The sequence below is a fragment of the Malania oleifera genome, chromosome 1 (assembly GCF_029873635.1).
Source record: "Malania oleifera isolate guangnan ecotype guangnan chromosome 1, ASM2987363v1, whole genome shotgun sequence".
NCBI lineage: Eukaryota > Viridiplantae > Streptophyta > Magnoliopsida > Santalales > Ximeniaceae > Malania > Malania oleifera.
The window spans coordinates 110,616,646-110,643,285 of record NC_080417.1 but is presented as its reverse complement, the minus strand read 5'-3'; the positions used below and the strand labels follow the sequence as shown (position 1 = coordinate 110,643,285).

At 36.5% G+C, this 26,640-nt stretch overlaps 1 protein-coding gene across 2 annotated transcripts; it reads right to left on the bottom strand.

The window, feature by feature from the left end:
• Positions 1-26,262, bottom strand: LOC131164030 (translation factor GUF1 homolog, mitochondrial). 2 transcript variants are annotated; one of them, XM_058120947.1, is made up of 11 exons: positions 25,751-26,262; positions 22,396-23,146; positions 21,357-21,513; positions 21,187-21,241; positions 2,286-2,353; positions 2,105-2,209; positions 1,944-2,015; positions 1,455-1,568; positions 861-1,001; positions 711-770; positions 1-349 (listed from the first exon to the last, which is right to left on the bottom strand). In XM_058120947.1, exons 1-11 carry the CDS (start codon positions 26,081-26,083, stop codon positions 184-186), a joined length of 2,022 nt encoding a protein of 673 aa, XP_057976930.1. In that variant the 5' UTR covers positions 26,084-26,262; the 3' UTR covers positions 1-183. The 2 variants fall into 2 exon arrangements, with proteins under 2 accessions (XP_057976930.1, XP_057976938.1); XM_058120955.1 differs by having other exon boundaries at positions 1-611; positions 25,751-26,259.
• Between the last annotated feature and the right edge of the window lie 378 nt (positions 26,263-26,640).

Here is a 26,640-nt window from a genome sequence, read left to right as displayed (position 1 = left end):
TGAAAAGAACAATTCAATCCCATTTCTTATTCTTTCTTTCCTTTTTTTTACTATCAATTGTCACAAAATTTAGGAGTACCATGCCGCTAAATAATATAAATTTTACAAAGTGAAAATTGCATTTTATAAAGAGAAGAAATGAAGTGGGGTGGGGGATTACTGGCCTCTTTGGCACAAAATTCTTCATGAAACCTTCAACAGCTCATGAAAAGCCTCCTGAGGTATATCAACTGAACCAACGCGTTTCATTCGCTTCTTTCCTTCCTTCTGCTTCTCCAAGAGCTTCCTCTTTCGAGTAACATCCCCACCATAGCACTTTGCAAGAACATTCTTTCTCATGGCCGAAACGCTGAAAACAAGCAAAGAAATTCTTAGAAAAGGAGCAAATATGAAGAAAACGCCCGTGTGAACCCACCAAAGCTTATGAATATTCATTCGAGATCATTTGTCAGTTGTCACAGAATGATATGGAAGAGTTGTTTCCGCAACAACTTATGAATTCCTGCAGGCTGTCTGCCCCATAAAGCCCAGAGCTGGCTGTTAAATCTGGATGTGTCACCCTTCTTTTCTTTTTTTTCTTTTTTTTCTTTCGAGAATATGAGCCGCAAAGTCTTCTTGAGGTATAGGATCAATCAAAATATGACGTGAACTTTTGCAAAAAATATTTAGCAAGGAAATGACTATGAGTTTAAAACAAAAAGGCAACTTACGTCTCCCTTGCAATAACCTTCGACCCAATAGCTGCTTGAATTGTAATCTCAAACATTTGCCTGATCAAAATCAGAATATTCGAGGAATTATTCAGGAAAAAAAAAAATTGTGTACATGGCTGAACTAAGATTCCTTTATAACCAGCAAACCTGTCTATGAATTTCTTAAGCTTCTCAACCAGTTCACGACCAACACGTTGTGCCTTCAAATTATGAACAATGGTTGCCATCGCATCAACAGATTGTCCATTCAAAAGGATATCGAGTTTCACCAAGTCCGAGGCTTGATATCTGTAACAACCATAATGAAACAATGAAACAAAACTAATCGGCCTTTTTAATGTAAACCCAGAAGACATGTCAAATGACAAGCATATATGGGAAGTTAAATCTACTGCCTAGACAAATACAACATGGCAGTTTTCTTTCTATTACAAATATAAAATGCAGTGACATCAAAAGTGAACATACTCAAGTTAGACTAATAAAGGAACAACAGGCAGTTTTGCTCGGTGCTTTGTTGTTCCAATATCCAATCCAAAGCATAAAATGCATCACTTCCATTGCTATTTGCTGCTAAACCCAAAGCAACATCCATCAATTTGCCCATTCTATTGATTCTAATTTCAGCTATTTAGCAGTTAGAACCCCATGCACCATCACACCACATCTAGGGCACAAAACATGAAATCTTGCATGCAGATGTGTGCATGAGCATGCGTGTACAAGAAAGAGATAACTCACTCTGCATCCTCATAATCAAACGTGGCATATCCTGATGTAATACTCTTCAATTCATTGTAGAAGTCGACAACAATTTCCCTCAAAGGTAAGCGATACTTCATAAAAGCTCGTTGGCTGCGTAAATGAAACCCAAGAATTAAGTATTCTAACTATCATTCAGTCTTATCAAAGGGTAATGCACAAGTATATTAAATTATTAATACATAGTGATTCCAATGAATGAAGAAAATTCCAGGAAACAAAGTGTACATGCAATTATAAGGGCCCAAGAATCTATTAGCAAAGAGTACATGACATTATTAATCCATGTAAAATCCAATTCACTTCATCCCCAGAAAAGTGAAATTGTCGAATACTATCTAACCATCCAAAGATCCAAGTGTCATGCCTAAAACAGAGGCTCTGAAACCACTAGGAAAAACAGCATGTGGATTTCCTGGCATATGAGCAAAGACCATCAACCATCTTGGCAGTTGGCACAAAGTTTACCTGTCAATAAATGAGTACTCTAACTGCTGCCCTCTCCGCTCAGAGCAAAGGGTAATAACAGACCCCACATACCTTCAAGTAGATGGAAAAGTGGATGAATAAATGCTCATGCTGCAACAATGGATACAGTAGTTGGAAAATTTTAAGGTAAGAGAGCTTACTCACTAGGAATAATAATTGTAGCTATGACTGTAGGCTCCCAACAAGCCGTCACTCTTTTACCTGGATTTGAGGCCAATGCAGCAGGATTCTGGACTTGTGCTTTGCTATACAAGGCACAAAAGGTTCCTTAGTAAAGCTCATAGGAACTTACTCTTGAGCAGACAATAACTTACCACATACCTTCCATCAGAATATTCAAAAATATATGGTACAGTTGGAGTGGTAGAAATTACACGAGCTCCATACTCCTATCAATCACAATCCAATAAGCATCGTGAATAAGATTACTCTGAAAGTTAGTAATGAGGGTAGACTGTCATCTAGATCATAGCCAAAATTTTCTAGACTCTAATCACTTGCGTAATGAAAATTACTTCCAAGAGACAAGCTGACCAATTCTGTAATGACTTCATTTTTATTTATTAATTTTTAAAAATTTGATATCAACTAATTCCAAATTATGGACTATAGTCTTTCAACACTGTAGCAAACATGGAAAGATTTTTTTTTATAGAAAAATAAATTTTATTGATAAGCAGAAGAAGAAATAATTATTAAAAAGTGTGCTCACTGAAGGTTGAAATCCCCACCCCACAAACCACCATATCCACAGAATTATCAAACATTGCATACATTGGTCCACTCTCACGAGTATGAAAGTACATATACATAAAAAGAGAGAGAACAAGAAGTCCTACTCAGAGAAAAAAGAAAATAGAACTACATCAACTTAATAAAGCCCCCCAGTCTCAGATGACATCTTGAGAACAGAAAAAACTCTATCGTTTCTTTCCAGTCAAATTCCCCATAATACAGCACAAAGAGCAGACATCACAACCTTTTTACATACTTGCCTTTCCCAAAACCACCAAAAAGAAATAGTTAAAAGATCTTACCGACTTTGGACGAACCAAATCTCACCAAACACCCCAAAAAGAGTATACCACAACTTCCAAACAAAAGAAAAATGAATAAACAAAGGTGAGGCATCTTATGAATTTCCATGCATGAGACACAACGTATCCGACAAAAAAGCTTTAAAAGGCCTCCTACTCTGCAGCAGATTGTTGGTGTTATATTAAAGGGCACCATCCAAACACACGCCTTTATCTTAGAATGAATTTTTGCCTCCCAAATACCCTGATAGAGGGAGAACAACCACATCAAGCTAAGATAAGAGAAGAAAGATTTACACAAATGATCCCTTAAAGAATCCAAAGACCAAACTCTACTATCTCTCCTTGCGGAGATATGGCAACCCATCAGTAAAATGAGTAAAGAAGACCGCTCCTCCACACCTCTCTATCATTCCAAACCCTTCAAAAATGCAAGCATAAAGAAAAGGAATCCCTCTCAAGAAAATAAATGAGGAAACAAATTGTTATGGCAGGAAGAAAGATGATACAAACAAGCAAAGGAAGAAGATGATTCTTCACACCCCCACCCCAAAACATATTCCCAAAACCTAATAACATTTACTGCTACCCAATTGAAGTTTTGTAAGAGTAAGATAAAACAAGGATAAACCTGGGAAATGAACTTCCAAGGACTCTAAAAAGCTTCTAACACTGAAATTAGCATCTAACCCATTATTTTGTAAGCCATATTCACTTTTTATTTCTACATACCAAAAAGAATTCACCTGCAAGGGAGACCTCAACAGCCACTCGTATTTTTAGACACCACATTACCGAGACCCAACCCACCCTCTTCCTTTGACCTACACACCACCTCCCACCAAACCAAATGATCTTTTTTGTGCCCTACACCTGCGCAAAGAAAATCCTCATAATCCTCTCAAATTTTTGAACTACCCCTCCTAGAATCCTAAAAAGAGAAAAATATGGCGGAATAGTAGAAAGGCTGGTCTGAACAAGAGTAATCTACCACCAAAAGAAAACAAAACTCCTTTCCAACGATTCAACTGCCTAGCTACCTTAGACACCACCAGATCCTAAAAGGCTAATGAATGAGGCTTACCTTCCAAAGGAACTCCTAAATAGATCAAAAGCCACTCTAGAACACCACACCCAGTCAGGGAGGTCAGCTCCAAAAGCCTCTCAGGAGTCGGGAGTCAGGACTAACATTAACTGGCCCAAATTAACTGGCAAGATAGTATGATTTCTTTTTTTGTCAATTCGATTAGCCCTCTGGTTTCTTGGAATTTTCAGACTACCTCTAAATGATAGAGAGATTGGAACTCTCCTCCTCATCCTTATTGAATAATTGTCATCTTTCTTCAGCTAGGGATACCCAGTCTTGGGCTTTGGATCATTCGGGGGTATACTCCTGTAAATCCTTTTTTGAGTTTTTGACCTGTTCCAACACTAGTTCTATATTTTCATGTATTTATAAGGCAAAAGCTCCCCCAAAGATTAAGGCTTTCATCTGGCTAACTGTGCTTAATAGAACCAATACCAATAATCTGTTGCAAATTAGGAGACCTTTGAAGGCCTTATTTCCAGATGTTTGTTCGCTTTGTTATTTGAAGTCTGAGTCAGCTCCTCATTTGTTGTTGCACTGTAATTTTGCTTGGAGCATCTGGAATAATTTATTTATTTAGCATGTTGGAGAAGCTTGGGTTTGTGCAAAGATGGTGGATGGAATGTTGGCTCTCTTGAGGTCTTCACAAGAAGAAGGGATAGGGCTGCTCGTGGAAGTGTGGAATATTTGCAGTGCTTTGGGGTTTATGATTGGAGCTCAATGCAGAGACTTTTTCACGGATAAAATTGAACAGGCAGCTGGTATGGGAGAAGATTCATTATTTGGCTTCTTTATGACCCATTGGCTCTGCATGCTTTAAGGAAGCAAGCTTTTCGGAAATTCAGCGAGATTAGAGAAATTTTTTGCTTTGACATTTTAAAGAATTTTTTTCTGTTTTTAGTTTCTTCTGGATTTTCCCAGAATTTTGATGGGAGATGTCTTATTCTCCTCTCTGTAAATTCTTCTCTTTCTAATGAAATCTCATCTTTTGCTATCAAAAAAGAATAAATATTCTAAGACCAGAGACCCGCTCAAAAATAAAAAGACAACATAGCCATCTAAAAAAATAGTGGTACTATCTACAAACTGCAAAGAGATGCTAAGCCTCCTCCTTACCCACCTTAATACCCCTCACAACTGCCCATCTACAGCCCTACCTTTCTACTCAACACATCCACCACAATGAAAAATAGAAATGGGGATAATGGATCCCCTTGTGCAACTCCCCTAAAAGAAGTAAATCAATCTTTAGGCCGCCCATTAATAATAACTGAAAAATAAGCATCATACACCCCCAATCCAACTCCTCCACCTAACTCCAAAGCCTTTCCTCCTAAGCAGCCTATCCAAGAACTCCCAACTAACTCTATCATAAGCCTTCTTAAAACATGGAATGATTTTGATATGTATTTCAGATATTCTCTAAAGCCAGTAAACTTACTACCATCAATAGACTTCAGTCAGGATACAGCTTTATAACAGGACTGAACTGGAAAATCCCTCAAGAGAATACTGAACTAGGTCTGGTTAAAATGGCATGGCTGCACTCATAGAGATGTTTGATCAAACCAGACTGTCAAGCTTCCCCTCTTATTTTTATTTTCTCCTTTCGTCCCCCTTTTCTTTTTGTTTGGCCTTGTGCATGTGTGGTCCCCCCCCCCCCCCCCCAAAAAAAAAAAAATTAAGGGGGACAGGGCAGTACTTGGATGTAAGAATTGGCATGCATCTTTCTGTTAGTGAGCTAAGTGAACTAGTGAAGTCTAGCACGTAGAGGTGGTACTCAATCCTCAGACATTAAACCCAGGTTTGTGGCAGGCCCCCAGTAGGGCTACCCACATTCTCCAATTTTCAGTTTTGCATCCCTTCAATGAATCTTATTCTGGCCCTGCATGGAAACTTCTCCAACAATCAAGCCTGTGTACATGAGTTCCACTGGAAAAGCATAACAAAACTTTCAGGCCACCGAAGAGGAATATTTTGCTATAGAAGGATTACTCATGCCCACTGTGATACAGGATCTGCCATTCTTACATCAATAAGAAGTTGAGAATTTAGCATTCTAATGGCTGTTAGGAATTGGGATTACAACCTTGATTAAACTCCTAAAAAAGAGGTTCCATGGACTGCTGTAATTACTATTTGTTATCAACAAGGACGCATGTATGGCCTTCCCATGGTCTTAAATTTCCATGATATTGTCGAAATTTCCTATTTCCGTCTCCCTCAAAATCGGAATGGCAGTCAATTTCCGTCTTGCATAATTTCCGTTGAAATCTCAACAAATCATCCGAAATTTATCAAAATCTTGAAATTTTAGCGAAACTTGTCAAAATTTGAACTATGCAATGAAATTTCCTCGGAATTCAAATGAGAGATTTAGGAACGAAGGAAATTTCTCTCTCAATTTATTTTATTTATTTTTATCGAAACAAAAGATTATTACAAATGCTTTTGAAATTATATGAAAAAATAAACTTACAACAACATTTTATTCAACCATTCATGTCTAAATTATCATTATTTGTATAATAAATAATATTTAAATGATTTATGAATTTTATTTGTATTAATTGATTCACTAAATATGATTAATGTACATTATCATACAAATATGTTTGATGCACATATTATATTACAACTTCTCCACCTCATACACAGTATAGATATATTAGTCCTAAAACTATTATGTCTATTAATCATTTCTAAAGCTTCATAGTTTCCATGCTTTACTACTGATTTCCTTTATTTTTTCAAATCGAAATCGACATTTTCATACTTTTGGAGCTTCGAAATTTGAATCGAAATCATTTAAGACCTTGGGCCTTCCAACCCACCAAAACTCTCAAGGTAGTGCTGGGGAGTGGGATTTTGGGCCTTGGATTTGGGTGAAATTCAATACAATTTTGCATTGGGTTTTGTCCAAATCCACATAAATCCAAATCCATTGCTTGAAATCCAAGCTCCCAAACACAAGGTTATAGCTGCATGATGACAAATGTCCAACAAGATTTCAATCCAAATTCAACTCAACTTTAAATTAATACATAAGGGCCTTTTATAGGCTTCCAATGCTTGTGGCAAGAAAAAAACTTTTGGAAAACCCAACTAAAATATCATTTTCCTAAATAATATCATAAAATCTGAAAGATATCTCAATTAAATAAAAATAGTACTGTACTAAGTAATAAATTTTTTTTATGATAAAATAAGATGTATTAAATACATAAAAGAGAAAAGAAAGTACAATCTTAAATAACAAAAAAAATTTTGATAATAAAAGAAGATGTATTAGATACAAAAAAGAGAAATGACAATCAAGGCAAGGACAATAACAGCAACAACAAAACCAAGACTTAAGTCCCACTAGGTGGGGTCAACTACATGAATCCATTTCCGCCAATTTATGCAATCATGGACAATTTCTTTCGACAAATTCAAGGCTATAAAATCCTTACTCACTATCTCATCCTAAGTTATTTTACGTCTTACCCTACCCCTACCCCTATCCTCACCCCTTCTACTGCCCTTCACAGTAACTAATTCACTGTTCCTCACTAGCACACTATGTGGCCTACATTGCAAGCGTCCAAACCATCTAAGTCATCCCTCCCTTATCTTATCTTCTACAAGAGTTACACCTAACTTACAACGAATATGTTCATTTCTTAATTTATCTTTTAACATTATATCACTCATCCACCTAAGCATTCTCATCTCAGCAATTTTTACTTTTTAGATATGTTGTTTCTTAGTCGTCCAACATTCTAGTCCTTATAGCATGGTTGGTCTTACAGCCATCCTATAAAACTTCCCTTTAGTTTTAAGGGTATTCTACGATCACAAAGTACACTCAAAGCACTTATCCATTTTACCCAACCTGCTTTAACTTTATGTATTAAATCTTCTTAAATTTCTTCTTCAACTTGCATAATAGATCCAAGGTATCGAAATCTACTAGTGCTATTGATTTCTTCATCATCAAGTTTAACTATCTCTAATATTCTTCATACTATATCCAAGGTATCAAGATCTACTAGTGCTATTGATTTCTTCATCAAGTTTAACTATCTCTAACATTCCTCCTACTATTACTGAAATTACATTGCATATATTCTGTCTTAATTCTACTTATCCTAAAGCCAATAGATTCTAAAGCTTCTCTCCATAATTCTAACTTAGATTCTACTCCACCCCTAGTTTCATCAATCACGACAATATCATCTACAAACAACATACACCATGGAACCTCATTTTGGATACTCCTAGTTAGTTCATCCATCACTAAAGCAAAAAAATAAGGGCTCAAAGCAGATCCTTGATGTACACCTATTGTGATTAGAAATTCTCTAGTCACTCCACCTATTGTCCTAACACTAGTCATTACTCCATCATACTTTAATGACATTAGTATACATACTATGTACACCCTTTTTTTAAAAAAATTTACCATAGAATTTCCCTAGGTACCCTATCATATGTTTTCTCTAAGTCAATAAATACCATATGCAAGTCCCTTTTCTTTTCCCTAAACTTTTCCATTAATCTTCTTAAAAGATATATAACTTCTGTATAGATCTCATAAGCATAAAAATTGATTTTCTGAGACTTTTCATTTCTAGCCTTAATCTTTGTTCAACCACCCACTCCCACAATTTCACTATATGACTCATAATTTAAATTCCACAATAGTTATTACAATTTTTAATATCTCATTTATTTTTATATATAGGTCTTAAAGTGTTTTTCCTCTATTCATCTGGCATTTTAGCTTTTATAATTGTGTTAAATAAGTTAGTTAATCATATAATTCCGCTATCACCTAAACATTTCCAAACTTCAATTAGAATAATATCCAGTCCTATAGCTTTTCCATTCTTCATCTTTTTTAGCGCAAACCTTTTTTCTTTTTTAATGAAAATCTCAAATTTATTGATAGCCCTCACTTACGATGGAGGAAAACCGTGGTTACAAACAAGCCACAAGGGATTTACAATTAAACTAGCAAAACCATCCCAAGCAACAAGACCAAAACAAACCTAACAGAACGCGATCCCAAATCCAACTAAAACAAACTAAACATGATCATATGAATCAAAACAAAACAAACACACACAAAAACAAAAAACCTACAAACTGATGACAATTATCTGCAAAACAAAAACTTGAGAAAAACGTAGGAGAACCAAATGATGCCAATTAAAAACGAAAGTTTGGAATACTCATCTTATCCATACGAATTAGACCACTCATTTTACTCGGCAGCACATCACCTACAAAATATCTCCTCGTGTTGCCTCCCTCGCCTTGACGAGCCAAGTAATCCATCACCTGATTACCTTCTCTAAATTGGTGCTTTATAGAGAATTGAAGGCCTTGTAGCTCCTTAACTTTGTTAACTATAATCTTACGAATAAATCTCATATTTTTAGTCTTTTTTTCGTTTGACAATTCTAAGTTTAAGCCTTCTACTTGGTTTTCATTAGATAGCTTATTAATGTAACTTCGCCATTTTTTTTATGCTTTTTTCCTTAACCAAGACAATATCATCCTCACTTTTTATACATTTTACATTACCTAAGTCCTTACTCTTTCTTTCTCTAGCTCCAACAAGTTTAAATATGTCTCTTTCCCCTTCTTTTGTATCTAATCTAGCACACAAATTATTAAATGGTCCATGTTTAGCTTCACTAACAGCCTTTTTTGCACCTTTTCTTGCTTCTTTATACTTTTCAAAGCTTTCAATGCTTCTACATTTTTGTCATGTTTTATACCAAATTCTTTTTGTCATTACAGTTTTTTGGACATATTGAACCCACCACCAACTTTCTTTGCTATTCGCTAATCTTCCCCTTGATTCACCTAAAATCTCTTTTGTTATCTTTTTAAGCTAGCTATCCTAATCCAAAGAGTGTTTGTGTCTACAACAAAAAGTCCTCCAAAAATTTAAAAATCAACATCAACAAAAGGAAGGGGGGAAAAAACTAAACCTTTCCATAATAGTTCATTGAGCACTTCAAATTAGCTAGTTCCCACTAGCCCTTCTTCTCTTTACTCACCATCATGTCAAACTATGTTTCCTCCCGGATCAAACAACTGTAAATTCATCCTATCCTTCAATTGTCAACTTCTAACTCCTTTTTAGAAATCTCCCCCATAGGTAGGTAGAGTACCATCCTTACACTATTGCTTATTATCCATTCCACTAACGTCAAAGATAGAAATCCCTTCCAAACCTTCCATCAAAGACAAGGGCACATAAATAATTTCCCCGAGTAAACCAAAACAATCAAAACCACATCTATATTGTCCCCAGATTTTATCCAAAAGAAACTCCCATCACAATCAAACTCACTAAGGATTTCACTATCATCACCCTAGAGATCCCCCATTTCTTCTCCTCCTTTCCTTTGCCGCCCTTCTCACTACTTGCACCCTTCTAAACATTTGGATTTTCGACAACACATAAGTTTCCTTCTGTATCATTCCTTAAAACATGGGCACTGTTCCACCAGAACACCCTCCTCTTCAAATTGTTTCCTCATTTTCGCACCCACCTGACTGCCTTTCAACAAGCGTAAACCTTTGGCCCCAAGATTAACACCACCCACCCCGAGGGTCCTTGCAGGAGCCATCATTCTTCCTTAGAATCATGTTAACACAAGCTTCTAGATCCTTACTAATACCGCCTTTATCAACAGCCATTGCTGAAGACCCCCTTATAGTTCTCTCCTATGCCAAGTTCCCTCTCCCACTAAAGGCCCAGCAACATCAGCCAAACACCCACAGTTAATTGATTCTCACCAAATATTTTCCTTCAAGCTTAGCTGAACTGAAACCTCTTCCCACTGAAGAAGAGGTAGCCACCTGCTCTTTCTCCAGCTGCAAAACAGGATATGGGAGTTGGGACTGCTTTGGAGAAAGAAATGAATTCATAGGCTGCCGACTTGAAAAATAACATGAGCTATGGACCTGATTGCTACCAGGTCCAAATTCCCAAGCATGAGAAATATGAACCTGCTGCGGAGAGACTTTCCCAATATATGGCTGATAACCTTGACACATATTATATTTTTGCGCCTCAGCTGGAGGCCTATTTAACTCTATATTATCTTGAACACAATGGACCTCCTTAACTCCCAACTGGTCGGACATTGAAGCCCTATTCAGGCCTAAACCTGAAGAAACCAAGTTACCTAACAGTGTTTTTACTTTTTATAAACAAAATATATAGAAGGAGAAGAACATACAACCAAAAAAGAAAAAAAGAAAAAATAAAATGAGAAAATAAAAAATAAAGAAAATACAAAGAGAACAAGAAATCCTCCTTTTACACAAAAGCAACTAGTTGCAAAGAAAACACACCATAAACCGAAATCCAACTCAATTAAGCAGAGCCAACCAATCTTGCTGCAGGTCTTCCAAAGAAACGTGGCCAAAAAAGCCATTAGCCGACACCCACAGCAACGCAAGATAAACTACTCTACTCCAAAGCAAGTTGTTAGCAGTAGCCACACCTTTGAAAATCCTAGCGTTGCTCTCCAACCAAACGCACCAAATAATAGCCATAACAGTGCATCACCGCAAGGGTTTCCTATCCTTTCCATTGTCAAAACCCTGAAAGTGATTTTGCAAAAAACACATGTGAAAATAGTTTATTCCAAATAGCCAAACAACAGTGCAGGGCAAACAACAGTTTTTGCCAAATATACCAAATAGTTTATTCCAAAATCCAAATAGCCAAAGTGAAAAGGCAGTGAAGAAACAAATGTGAGCAAGTCTATCCACTCCTCAAACAAAGGACACAAACATTGAGTGACAGGGCCTTATTAGGCCTCATCTTATGAAGCAAATAATTTGTATTGATCCATTCAAGAATCCCAATCCAAATAAAATCTTTTATTTTTTAGGGAGTTGTAACTTTCTTGACCTAAGAGTACAAAGCAAAAGAATCTGCATTAGAGTCATGAGTCAAGTAGGAGAAAAAAGATTTACAAGAGAATTGCCCAAAAGGATCTAATTCCAAGCCTTCTATCACTCCCCAAATGAACATGAAAAGAGTCTAGCAAACTAGTAAAGAGATTTCTCCCAAAATGGAAGTTCAAAGACAGATTATCCCCTTGCAAAAGAAGAAAAAGCAGAAATAGGGGTATTGTGAAGATCAGATAGCTGAGGATAGAAGAAAAAGTAATAGCCAAAGGCATCTCCCCCACCCAATGGTCCTCCCAAGATGAATTAATTCCCTATTACCCACCATCTACTAGAGTTTTGGAAGCAAATAATCATAACTCTAAGACACAAACTTCCAAGGGACTCAAATAAGTAATAGAATTTGTTGTAATATATGGCTCATATATAGAGTGGAACACATGTACAAAGAAAACATGGTGATAAAAATAGAGAAGCTGGTTTGCAGAGGAAACCGTCAACGATTTTGCAGTGTTGAATCGACGAAGTCAGGCTCAGGAAGAAATCGTCAACGGTTTGGCAGAGACCATCGACGGTTACATTGACGGTTTGGTCTCAGGAATAAACCATAGACGGTATGTCTGAAACCGCCGACAATTTTGCTCAGTTACTCAGCGCTGTTTTTGAATTTTGAATTGAGAAATTGTATAGGTTGGGATTTTGAGGGGAAAACCTCCGGGAGTTGAAAAAGGTTAGCATATATACAATGTTGTATGTTGTAACTCTGGTCTTTGACACAAGATAGTGAAAATTACAGCCGTTTGCTCCCGTGGACGTAGGCATTGCCAAACCACGTAAATCCTTTGTCATTGTTTTATTGCTTTCATATAATCTATGTGATTGTGTTTCTGTATTATTCATCGTTAATTGCTGCAATGTACAATTGGTTTCCGCACGCTGAGCATTGATTTGCACAACAGAATCTAACATAATAGTGAGAGACCCCGGGCCCAAACCCGCTCATCTTCAATCCCTAGACTGGCTCTTGTGAAACCCAAGCCACCTCTGGCTGCCAGCCTAATCCCAGCCTCTTCAGCTTGACCTTCCAATTGTCCCACCACAACATTGGTTGTCTTCTACTATAGATTCTCACCACAATTTTCAAACAGAAGCACTTTCTCCAACATCATGAGTTCCTTCCACGATCAAGGTGCCCACTGCCCTACAACAAAAGTTCCAATCACAGTACAGTTATCTTCATTACATAAGTCCAACAAACAGAGTTCTCTCACAAAACTCCACCAACCATCATCACAAACACCTCATGGGATGAAGATGGGGAACCTTTTCTGATTCCACCCCAACCCCTAATTCCAAGAACTTATCCTTCCTCCTCCATCTAACAACCATCCAATAATCCACCTTCCCATACCTTATTTTCCAAGAAGAACTCCCCACTCGCTCAAACATTGGAGACAAACCATTGACAAACCCCTTCGCTATCACAAGAGAAACCATAACCCAGGGTTAGGGTTCCTTTCAAACAACAAAATGAAACCACCTTCCCCTACTCTCTCTAAATGCAAACTGAAGGATTTGCCTTCACTCTATACAATCCCACTAGAGACATCTTCTCTTATAGCAAGCAGAATCAACAAACAAACACAAACCAAACAAATCAAAAGGCTAGAAAAAAGAAGAGGAAGAACCCAAATGATAATGAAAAGAGTCAAGCAAATTGGTTAAGAGAGCCAACTCATTAATCTCTCTCTCATTAAGATTTCTCCCAAAATGGAAGTTCAAAGAAAGTTCATCCCCTTGCAAAAGAAGAAAAGCAGAAATAGGGATATCATGAAGATTAGATAACCGAGAATAGAAGAAAAAGTAATAGCCAGCGGCATCTCCCCCACCCAATGGTCCTCCCAAGATGAATTAATTCCCCATTACCCACGATATCCTAGAGTTTTGCAAGGAAATAATCATAAAAATAAGACACAAACTTCGAAGGGACTCAAATAAGTAATATAATTTAACACAAACAGTGAGAGATCCAAGTCCATACCAGCTCATCTTCAATCCTAGACTAGCTCTTGTGAAACCCTAAGCCACCTCTAGTTACCGGCCTGATCCCAGCCCTTCAGCTTGACCTTCCAATTGTCCCATCACAACACTAGTTGTCTTCTACTGCGAATTCTCACCATACATTTCACAAAGATGCACTTTATCTGACGACATGAGTTCCTTCCATGATTGAGGTGCCCACTGCCCTCGAATAGAAGTTCCAATCACAGTACAATTATCTTCATTACATGAATCCACCACCAACAGACAAGGCCCTCTCACAAAACTCCATCAACCATCATCACAAGTGGCCACACTGGATTTAGAGGACCTGTTTTTGTTGTCAACGTTTGGTGACTTAGGAAAAAAAAAAAAGTAAAATGAACCATTCTTAGGTTCTTTTACATACTCTTTTTATTTATAACTAAGTCAGCACTTTATTTTGACTTTTGAAAAGGTAAAATAAAGGAAAAGCTTTCTTAGAAAAAGATCTAGTTCAGGAGTTCCGTTGTGAATAGGGAAGGTAGTCTTTTAAATCTCTCTGATTTGAGATTTAAAGGTCTAGCACCCTTAAGCACCGATTCCAAGAATGGTTGCAGCACTTATCCTATGTGAGTGCGTGTAAGTTGCACTTTAAAATTTTGAGGAAAAGGTTGAAAAACAACCCAATTTAAGGCTTGCAGCATCAGGCAGTCGACCGCTCTATGCCCCTGTTGGTTTTTTGCTCCGTTTGTATGCTGAATTTCGAAATTCCTGCCCTTTACCCATCTAAAAAGGCTTTCATGGAATTCACACAAAGGTATAAACCCCATGGAAATCCCACTACTTGGATGCCTTAGCAAGCTCCTCAAACAAAACATACAAAAATAAAGAGAAAAGAAGAAAAACAAAGAAAAGCACTAAGGTTTTAAGTTGTGGCTGAATCCACAAAGGTAGATTGCCTACATATCCTCCATCGAAGGAATCAAGAAACTTGTAGTTGCAAAAAAATATATGGTTTTAGAAAAGATTTTGCTGATTGTTTTAAGAAAACACTAGAAAACATTTAGAAATCTTTGAAAACACTTAAAATCTTATTGAAAAATCATTTGTTCTAGATTAGAAAACTGATTTTTCAATGAAAACCCTGTAAAACAAAGATTGAAATCAAGTTAAAATATTTAAAAAAATCCTTTTTCCACCATCGAGCCACTTCATTAGTGATTAGTTTGAAAAATTATTCATTGTTTAAACCTAAAAAAGTTGTGGATTTTTTGTGGGAAAACCACAAACCTGCCTTGAAATATATGTTTGACGATTTGGAGAACATCCAAAAGCCACATCACGGATGTATGACTCCAAGAAAGTTTGAAATTTTTTGCAAAAACTAGAGAACTCTGAGAAAACTTGAGTGAATTTGTTTTTGACGTGCGAAATATGATTTTTTATGAAAAAAAGAAAAAAAAATCCCCATGAAAATCCTCAATCAAATAGTGGTCAGACTCAACCAAGTACACTCTAATGAGTGTAGAGACTCAAAAAACATGAAGAATCCCATAGGAAAACATGAAAAAGTGGAAAAATATACACTCGGGATTTAGCAGTCGACCACTCGCAAAGAGGTGGTCAACCGCCTGATGGGCTGATCAATTGCCTATAGACCAAAATCGTATATAAATGCATTTTTTTATTTTTTAACATGTTTTTTTCTTGTGGAATTGAGGCAAAAACATCCTAACACCACTAACATGTAATTATTAACATGAAATGATGACAAAAACATAACACATCTAATCATAAACATCCAAAAGCTTCCATACATCATGAATTCAACAATTCATGAAAATGAATGAAAATTAAGGAAAAAAAAAAAAGTTAGGCACTGACCTTGATGAAGAAATTAACTCTATAGATCAAGTGGTGGACCCCTCTTTTTCAAATCACTCCCCAAATACCCCTAAGCAAATTGATGAGAAATGAATTTCCCTCTTTCTTTCCTTTAAGCAAATCCCCTATACAAACCTTATATAAAATTAGGAAAATCTCCCCTTGCCCTACTTGGTCATACCCATTTCTCTTCCCCCCCCCCCCCAAAATGGTCCTTTTATAGACCTCCAACGAAAGGGAGGGAAAACCCCTTTTGAATTTGAATTTTAAAAATCACATTCAAAATTATCTACCAATAACTACCAACCACCAAATGTCAATGTTGTTGCTTGACATGTGGTATCATTGGGACAGATCACATGTGCAAATTCCCCAGCCAATCACAAGAGAACAACACAAAATTTTGAATTTTGATGGGGCCGATCAGCTGCCTGAGTGAGCTGCTCGACCACCTATTGGGGCGCAAGTGCCTAACTAGAAAATGATGGGAAATGGGGCTAGTCAACCGCCCCAAATATTATTTTTTTTTTTCCTTTTATATTTTTTTTCCTTAATTTTTCTATATATTCAACTTTATCTTCGTCTTGTAGGATAAAAAATGACTATCAACAATGAGCACACATGAGATGAAGATGGGGAACCTTTTCCAATTCCACCCCAACCCCCTAATTCCAAGAACGTATACTTCCTCCTTCACCTAACTACGAGAAAAACTCCCCACCAGCTCAAATACTAGACACAAACCATTGACAAACCCCTTCGCTACCACAAGGGAAACCCTAACCTTCGGTTAGGGCTCCTTTCAAAGAACAAAATGAAACCATCTTCCCTACTCTTTCTAAATGCAGATCGAAGGATTTCTTTTCACTCCGGACAGTCCCATTAGAGACACCTTCTCTTATGGCAAGCAAAAATGCATGATCAAACACAAACCAGACAAATCCAAAGGCTAGAAGAGAGGAGAGGAAGAGCACAACATTATCATTTTTCTTAGAGAGAAAATACCTTGTACACTTTCCTAACAAATGATATTCTAGAACCTAAATGATATAATCCCAATAAAATACCCTAAATAAAGAAAAAACAGAAATATAAATAAAAATTATAAAAATAAAATAATTTCTATAGTGCGCTACATCATTCTCCCCCAATTAGAAAGAACTTGACCTCGAATTTTAAATATATGGTGCAGCTAACAAATTTAAATGGAGTAATGAATTCAACATCTCGTGGTTCAGGCTCTAGCTTCGATGTGTTCATTAATTTCTTAGGTGGTTATTCAATATCAATAGTAGCTTCTGGAACAGCTTCTGCTCTCTGGACTACCTCCTCTTTGGAAAGCCTACCGATTCATTATTCACCGGATCCATTTTACGATAAATGATGCATATGATAATGAGAAGCATATATCCAATCTTGCTCATCCTAGAATCAAGCGATTCAAGCATGTCCCATTTAGCTATGGAAGAGGCCAATTTAATCATCATTTTTTTAAAGAACCAAATATAGTGCTAAGATATTAGCCTATTTAGGTCAAGCAAGTTGTGTATTAAGAACTCAACAGCACAAAGGGGTGAATGTGCTGGATCATCATTTGTTAAAACTTTAAAATAAAAGATTGCAGAATAAGCTGACTGTTTGGGCTTCAAGTGTTTTCATTTAATAGAAAAAGAAACTCTATTGAAAGAAGAAAGAATGTACGAGGAGGAAGAGAATTCCTCCACATCAAAACACAAAAAGAAAGAAAAACCCAACGAAATAGAAGAAAATTAGGCTAATACAAGCATTCAATTGTTTTGAAGATCAAAGAGACAAAAGCCACAAAAACAACGGGGAGGAAATGCCCACAATGATGCAAAAAAAAACAATATTCTCCCAAATCAAATGATAATTAACAAACGATCACAAATTCCTTTGCAACCAGACCACCTAGAAAACAGCAAGAACTATGCATCACCATAACCTTCTCACATCCTTACAGCACCCAAAACTTCTAAAAGGCATCAATAAGAAGGCTTCCAAAGAACTAGGGCACAACCCAGCACAAATCAAGCAAATCTAATAGCTTGTTTCATAAATTCTATGCCACATAGCAATGCAAAATAAAATAAGCATGAGATTCATCACTAGCCTAACGCATCAACACACACAAGGAGACAACGCTATGTAGGGTCTTCTAATCTGCAGCAGATTGTTGGTATTAATTCTATCAAGGATGATTATCCACACAAAAGCCTTAACCTTAGAGGGTCTCTTAGCCTTCCATAAATGATCAAAAAGAGGAAAAGGATAAATGAATGAATCGAAAGAGAACAAAAAGATTTATAGAAATATCCAATGTCCAAGTCCTAACATCCCTCAATAAGAAGGCTGAAAAAAAATTGATTAGAAAAAAAGGAGGATAAGATATCCTCATAAAACAATAGCAACCAAGGAAACAAATAAAACAATTACATCAAAGCCCCTACCCAATCCCTCTGAAGATCCAACAGCAACATTCCTTGAAAGAAACCCACTGAATGACCAATAGTAAGCCTCAAAAGCAACTTTATCCCAAAAGAAATGCACGGAATTTGTTTTTCCATTGAAGATCCTTGCATTCCTTTCATTCCACAGAGTCCAAAAAATGCTAAAAAACTGCACATCTCCAAAAATCTGTTCCCCTCTTACTCCTCCCAAAACCTTTGTACCATGCACTCAGAAAAATATCAGCACACTAGGAAGCACCAGAGCCTCCTCATACAACAAGAAGAGAAAAACACAAAGCTGCCTGGCCACCCTACAATGGAGAAACAAATTGATCTTTGATCCCGCTCACTTCCAAACACATGACGCATCTATTCAGACTTATGGCCTTGTATGGTATCCTCATTTGCAGCAAATTATTAGTATAAATCCTATTAAGAATCAGAGTCCACACAAAAGCCCTGATCTTACAGGAAACCTTGGCCTTTCAAATCAAATGGTTCAAGGGAAAATTATAAGGACTTGGTCTTTTCAACAACTGGGCAAGAAAAGATTTTGTGAAAAACAAACCAGAAGTATCCCTAATCCAAATCCTCTAGTCACCACCCATTTGAGGAACAAAAATCCAGCATTTGCAAAAACTTGGTCATATCCTCAACCTCTCTCTCTTTGAGATTTCTAAAGAAAATAAAATCCAAAGAAAGAGATCCCCCCTTAAAAGAATAAAAAGCACCAATTGACACATTATGCAAGAGAAACAATCTGAAAAGACAAGGGAACATAGATTCCAAAGAAACCTCACCCACTCAAAACATCTTCCCAACCGAATGATTCCCTTTCCCTACAAAATAACAGGTAAGAAGAAAAAAGAAATGTGTTGCTGCGAAATAAATTTCCTAGGGCTGGCATAGCCGCATTAAAAACAATGCCGCTACCCCTAGTACCCTACCCATTCCTGTGCATTCCGTATTTGCTTTAATAACCATGTGCCACAAAGAGTCAACCTCAGAAAAAAAGTTCAACAAACTAAGAAGCGAAAGAAAGCTCCACAGCCTCCCTATCAAACATTCATGTAAAAGTGAAATCCCAAGAAACACAATCCCTATCAAGAATCAAGAAGGATGAAGCGCATTATGACACAAAAGTGAAAATATGAGGAAGTCAAATGGGTTCTGACAACTTTGCTTTGAATGATGACTCTAAAAGCTTCAAACAATCAAGATTCCTTGTCAAAGGTGATGCAAGTTTTGAACCTAGCATGATGTTAGCCAGATTAATGACATCTCTATCTTCTTCTTCCATTAGGTCTTTGAAATGATCTAAGTTGGCTCGTGTTTACAGTGCTAGTGTTTCAATTGGGATGTTAACCAAAGGGGTTGGGACCATGATCAGTCAATGAGTCAAAGAATTTGGGTACAATTGTGGGGCTAGATTTCAACCAATTGAACATTGAAGATTTTCTATTGAAGGGATATTGTTAAGACTGATTGGCAGTGGGGATGGTGTTTGCAAGGGTTCAATTGGGTAAAATCAGGTAACAATGATGATGGCGTAAGTCATATTTTTTTCCATGGGCCTAATGGATGTTTGAATTGATGACGGTGAAAGTTAACTATCGTAGAGGTAGCACAAGTGGATGTGATCTAAGATGAAATTGCAATTTGAAGTTTGAGTTAAAACTCATAGACAACACTATACTACTCCACAGAAATGAACACCCAAAAAAACCGCAACTCCACCAATCTCCTTAAAATTAATACATATGGGCCAACTCATATAGATATTAGTTTTGTTTAGCGCACAGCAGAGTGGTATTTGTAGTCAAACTCTCCAAAGTCTAATTCTTTTCAACCAGGAAAGTATGATACAAAACCAATTGTGCTCTCTTTTATACATTTTTGTAAGAAGCACATGCCTAGAAAATTAACAGTTTTATATTAGTTTGGGACAGCTGATTTTATGAACTCTAGATGTTTTAGCGAATTCTTCTGATATTTAATTACTTTCCATCGGAGATTTTTTTTTTTTTTTTGGGGAAAAGGTAAGAATGATTATATTGGCTTAACATGAAAGAAGAGAAAGTTTACAAAGGATATATATCAAAACAAAAGAGAACTATACAACAAAACTGAACAATGCTAAATAAGAGTTCCACAGAATCTTCATTGAACATCAAGGCAGATACTTTACATTGGAGTTATTTTATAATATTTGATTATTTTGAAGTTATTTTGTAATCTTTAATTATTTTTTTCTTTAAGGTTTCTTATTTTTTAAACAATATACACTTCTGGATGTACGGAATTAATTTTAGATCATTCTCTCTGATTCTATCTTCCTCCCCATCACAAGTCACAACTACTTCTCCCTTCCCTTATCAATCCTCCTTTCCTTTCTTCCTCTAATTGTCTCTCTTCCTTCTCTTTCTTCTCTCCTCACTATCTCACGTTGACTACTCTTACCCAATCATGCTTAACCATGGAGTTTGGATGAGATCCTAGGATAGAAGCCCAGCACCCAATAGAAAAGAAGAATCTTAGGGTAGAATGCTGAGTGATTTCATCCTAGTCAGGATATAATCCTCAAATGCGTCAATGATTGCTACTTTCCCAAATATTTCATTAGTAAAAATAAAAGTGATTTCATCCTAGTCAGGATATAATCCTCAAATGCATCAATAATTGCTACTTTCCCAAATATTTCATTAGTAAAAATAACTTTATGTAATGAGACTATAATTTAACCATTGAATCATTACTCGAACTACAAGAAATGCCATCACAGAATTGGGAAACACTACCTGTTCAAGCCGCTGATGAAAAACATCCATGTGAAGTAAGCCTAAGAAACCGCATCTGCACCAATAACATTGCGTGTTTCACCAACACTCCCAATGAAAGAGAAAACATAAGCAGAATAGAAATCCTCAAAAGTAATAGTAAACAGAAATTGTTCAATGGAATAATGCACCTGAAGCCCAGACCAAGTGCTGTGCTACTCTCTTTTGTAACAGAAACACTGGCATCATTGCATGTCAATCTCTCTATTGCATGGTTTAGTGCCTCAAAGTCGGACCCGTCAGCTGGATATAGACCAGAAAATACCATGTGTTTTGCAGGCTTGAAACCTAAAATGCACAAAAAGAAAGTTTCAGGACCAGGAAGGTTTAAATTTTTTTGTATCTTTTCCAAGTAATAAACTTCCCTTCCTTTGGATTCACATGTTGTCTAATTTCCATTTACCACCTTGTCCTTATTTTTAATTGTTATTTTTTTTTTTTTTTTGATACGCCAAGTTTTCTAGGCTTGCACGCCAGACTAATCCCACGCCTACGCCAGCTGTGCCCTCAGCCAACACGTAGGAGGTAAATCGCGGATGTGCGCTGCAGGCGGCAGGGTTCACCTTTGTCCAAAGTTGTTATTATATCATACTTTGAGGCACAGAAACATTTTTTTTTTATTTTGTATTGCTTTGAAAACAATCTCATAGGATGCACACACACATGGAACGATTGAAAACAGAAAATTTATGTAATTTGATGCATGCCTACATCCATGGAGCTCCTGCTGAATCTACAGTATATTGTAAAATGAATTGCCATAGGTTTCAATCCTCAGCTACAACCGTATAAAGCTCCATGTGAAAACTCCAAAATACCACCATATCTATGCCCAAGCTCAAGTCTCTCTAGGCCTCTAGCCCTCCACACAAAACCTTCCCATCTCTTAAAGATTTCCACTAAAGAACCCTCTGAATAAGAGCCACAACTCAAAATGTCTGAATTACATATGCATACATTGCTAAAAAAGTGCTTCTTTGCTTCAGGAAAGTAAACCATCCAGTCAACCTTAGTACACATGTAACTCAACATTCCCTAAGTCTTAATGATAACAAGAAGCAACTATTAGCTTAATGCAATAAAGGTTGCCAGAACTTCCTAGTATTCTGATGTTGCATTTTCAAGAACCAAAATTTAGCATCTACAAGAGGGGAAAAGGTGATAAAATACCTGGAAGGGGCTCTACACTGCTTTTGCTATGATATAGAGTATCTCCAACACGTGCTTCTTTGGTTGAACGCATGCCACTCACAACATATCCCACCTGCCCAGTAAAAAGAACTCCAGTAGGTGTGAGTTCAGGATGCATGAAACCAACATCCAATACTTCATAAGTTTGGCCAGTTGCCGCAGATGAAATTTTATCCCCCTTGCTCAGAGCTCCATCAACAACAGCTACATGGCAGATTACTCCTTTGTACTCATCATAATATGAATCCAACAAAAGCATACGCAAAGGTGAACTACTATTTCCGGGAGGAGGGGGAATCCGCTCTATTACCGCAGGAAGTACCTGCTCAAGACCCTGACCAGTTTTAGCAGATGTTAAAAGAGCATCCCCAGGGTTGAGATCAAACATGGACTTTAGCTGAGCTTTAACCCGATCTGGATCGGCAGTTGGTTGGTCAATTTTGTTTATTACAGGGATTATAGTCAGGTTAGATTCAAAAGCAAGATAAAAGTTGGCAACAGTTTGTGCCTGAACACCTTGGGCAGCATCAACAACCAACAGGGCACCCTGGCAAGCTGCAAGGGATCTAGATACTTCATAGCTGAAATCGACATGACCAGGTGTGTCGATCAGATTCAGTAAAAAACTCTGCGATTCTTGAGCATCACTTTTGTCAGGGCCATGAAATTTGTGCCTGTGGAACATTGTCGCTGTCTGAGCTTTAACAGTTATTCCCCTTTCTCTTTCTACCTAAACAAATTCAAATGGATGAAGACACTGTAAAAAATATAAGCAAGTGCTGAAGGATTTTAATTTTTTATTAAAAAATAATAATAACAGCATAAAACATTTTATTTCAAAGTCCATTATCTCAAGTTAATTGAGTTGGTAAAGCATTTTAGAGATTTCAAAAGTGAAAAACAGCAAACAGAAAGCCTAGGTTGGGTTTTTTCAAGGGACTAATAACGCCCCTGAGAAAATGAATATAACTCTTTTTTTAAATTTCAACTAACTAAATATAATTAAACCCTTAACCCTCCTTCTTCAATTTTCACACATAGAACCCTTGAATTAACAAATTCTTTCAGATCATTCTAAATTTCTAATGAGTAACAAGCATTTACTTATTGATGGAAAAGACTCGTGTTAGCACCATATGACCTTTTAACATATTTCACAAACAAATTGTGGTAATAAAACACTGAATTAGAGAAGTGCATAAATTGATGTGGAACTAATTGTCATCCATTGAACAAGTACTAATTTTGAACAATCAAAAATTTTACAGTTGTAATCCATCTCCTAAGCACATGTTAGAAATCACAAGATGCTCCCAAACCTTTTCCATCCAGCCCATCATATGTTGGATAGATTTGATTACTAAAATTTAGAAGCAATTACTTAACTTTAAGGTTGCTTTTGATTTCTGGAATGTCTATTCCAAATGGAATTTGATAGCTTGCGAAGCAAATGTGCTGTCATCATGGAGCAAATGACAGTGTAAAATTTTTTATTAACCTATAATATGGAATGGATAAGGACTAACTATTTCCAAACTTTACGACGTGAATATTTGTTCCTATCCTATGTTGGAAGAGTAGACAAATTTTTGCATGGGTGACATTTTCCTAAATTATTATTATATCCTTATATAATTTTACAACATTCCCAGCTTATTTCATTCTATCCTCCACAAACCAAGCATAATCTAAGAATTACGTGTTAAAATTGAGGCATTGGGGCTTGAAGTGAAAGTGTGAAACTAATTATGGGGGTCAAAAGTGCAGTGCACCGACTCCACCCTTAAATAGAACAATGGGGCAAACGATGTTGAACCTGTACAATAAGGTTCCTATCCTTATTTTTGTTTAAAAATCCTTTTATCTTATTTATTTTATTTTTTGGTCACATATTTTCTTGTCAGTTCAAAACAAAACAATAAACCTAAATCACTATAAATTTCTGTCACCTTCTCAAGGTAGATACAATTTCCTTTTCCAATAAATACATCTCCAAAATGTGCCATTCGTGGAGTTATTCAACAATTGTACTTCAAAGAAATATTTTATGTTTAAAGAAAAAAAAATAATGGGTAGAATCATTGGGTTTTCCTCATCAAATATCAATTTAATCTTATAACATATAATAAAAAGAAAAAAAACATTGCTAAAATACATATACTCAGACTTAAATACTTTTTATAAGAGTTATTTATATTATAGTACCCACAATGTCAAAAAAACATCCCTAATTTTCCTAAAAAGTTTGGATGCAAATTGTTAATTGAAAAAAAAAAAAAAAATCCTCAAACAAGCAGCACATATTCTAGCAATATAAACAACTTGCACTCTTTCCAACTTATAAAGCAAAATAAAGTGCAAGACACAGACATTACACATAAACGATCTTCTTTCATTCAACATACAAATGCAGCAATGCTCACAAGTGTTCCAACTTCCAATATCCCAGACACTAGCACCTCATTCTCAAGGCGATTAAAGGCCCTATATGTTCTGTAACTCTACGTTACTTGCTTTTTGGCTGCACAAGGTAGGATGCTGTTTACAAGATGAATTGTGATGAGTTCCAATATCATTGAAAATGCACAGGCAAGCAAAAACATTCCCAAACAGCCAAATTCCTATTGTCTCAGCAACAATTGTATTCCCAGCTAAAAAGAAATGGAAATGACTTTCTATGCCAAATCCAAAAAGTTGAAAATATAATTTTCCGCACTAATTTCAAAGAATCCATTAATACAAATTTTCATTTACAATAGCAATTTTTAGCACGAGTAGGCAATTTACCTAACCAAAAGAACAAGTACAACACGGGCTGCAAACAACCAAACACAATGCACCAGCTACAACTAAGAAAAGTCAAGATATAACCCGACCGGTGCAAAGCTTCCTATTCGAATTTCAAACTACAATTAACACGGCATTTTATTCAACTCAAAACAAACGCTTAAAATAATCTATTCAAATCAATGCAAGAACCATAACAAATTCATGTTTTCGACTTCAAGTATGCAATGTATGAATTCACATAAACCATTTCTATTGGAAGGCGTATAGAGTGGTGCATTGTGCTTCTGGCTAAGGTCGTGAGGGCATTCTGATATATTGAGGATGCTGTTTTGGGTGCCGTATATCCTTGCCGTTTTTGACCATTCGTTCCTCTTACTGGTATTGCTTTTACAAAATACAAAAAACAAAACAAAACAGAAACAAAAAACAAAGAGAGTACAAACAAAAACAAAAGGAAAAAATAACATAGACAACAAAAAAAAAAAAAAAAACCTTCAAACCAGTGATATCGTTTGGGCAAAAATGATCCTAAAAAGATAGATACCTGCAATTTATCAAGGTACTGAGGCTGACCATGGCCTTTCTTGATAGTCCCAGTGAGCTCAAGAAGGCGGTCAGCGAGCGTACTCTTTCCATGATCAACATGTGCAATGATTGAGAAGTTTCGAATTCTATCTGGAGGGTACTCGCTCAAATCTACACTTTCTCTGGCAATTTGGCGAGAATGAGAACACAAAGCACGACTCAGCCCGAAGCAAGGCCTATTCAATCTGCTCTTCACTGGGTTGGCTCCAAATATGGCAGAAAATGGGCTAAGCGTGAAGGGCACATTCTTGGATGATTGAAGGGTCTTCGAAGCTCTATAGAGAAGACCCATTTGGGGATTTACGAGCGAAGGCTAGCCGGGAGTAGAACTGAGGTTGTCGCTACATGGCATTGTCGAAGTTGGGAGAGATGGTTCGAAGGGGAAGAGAAGCGCAGCCTCGTCTCCGAAGATAGAGACAGAGAAGCTCTTCGCAATATTAGGGCGTGTTTGCCTTATTTCTCGTAAACAATAATTAAACAGCAATTTAATGGTACATTAAAAGTAACGGGAGATTTTTAAGTTGCATTTAGAAGTGTAGATTTGTAACTTTGATTTTGATTTAAATTTTGACAAATTTCAACATATATATAATGTCTTATCTAAATTCAATATTAATTGTAATTTTAATTTAAAATTTAAAATTTCTCAAAATATAAAATAAATTTTATTGAAAGAGACACTTGGAAAGGGAAATTATACACTAAGTCCATCCCTCCATCGTGTTCCTAGGTTAGTCATTCTGATGGATAACACATGGTTAGGAGAGGATGTAAATCTTCGTTGATAAGGGGAATTTAATGTTGTTAAATATACCGTGATGCGTGAGTTCAATTTTAGAAGATTGGTCA

Coding starts and splice junctions, on each gene's coding strand:
- LOC131164030 (XM_058120947.1), bottom strand. CDS start 26,083: ATGGGTCTTCTCTATAGAGCTTCGAAGACCCTTCAATCATCCAAGAAT. Junction 21,514..22,395: donor CAGTGTAGAGCCCCTTCCAG/GTATTTTATCAC, acceptor TGTGCATTTTAG/GTTTCAAGCCTGCAAAACAC. Junction 350..710: donor AAGGTTATTGCAAGGGAGAC/GTAAGTTGCCTT, acceptor GCTTGTTTTCAG/CGTTTCGGCCATGAGAAAGA.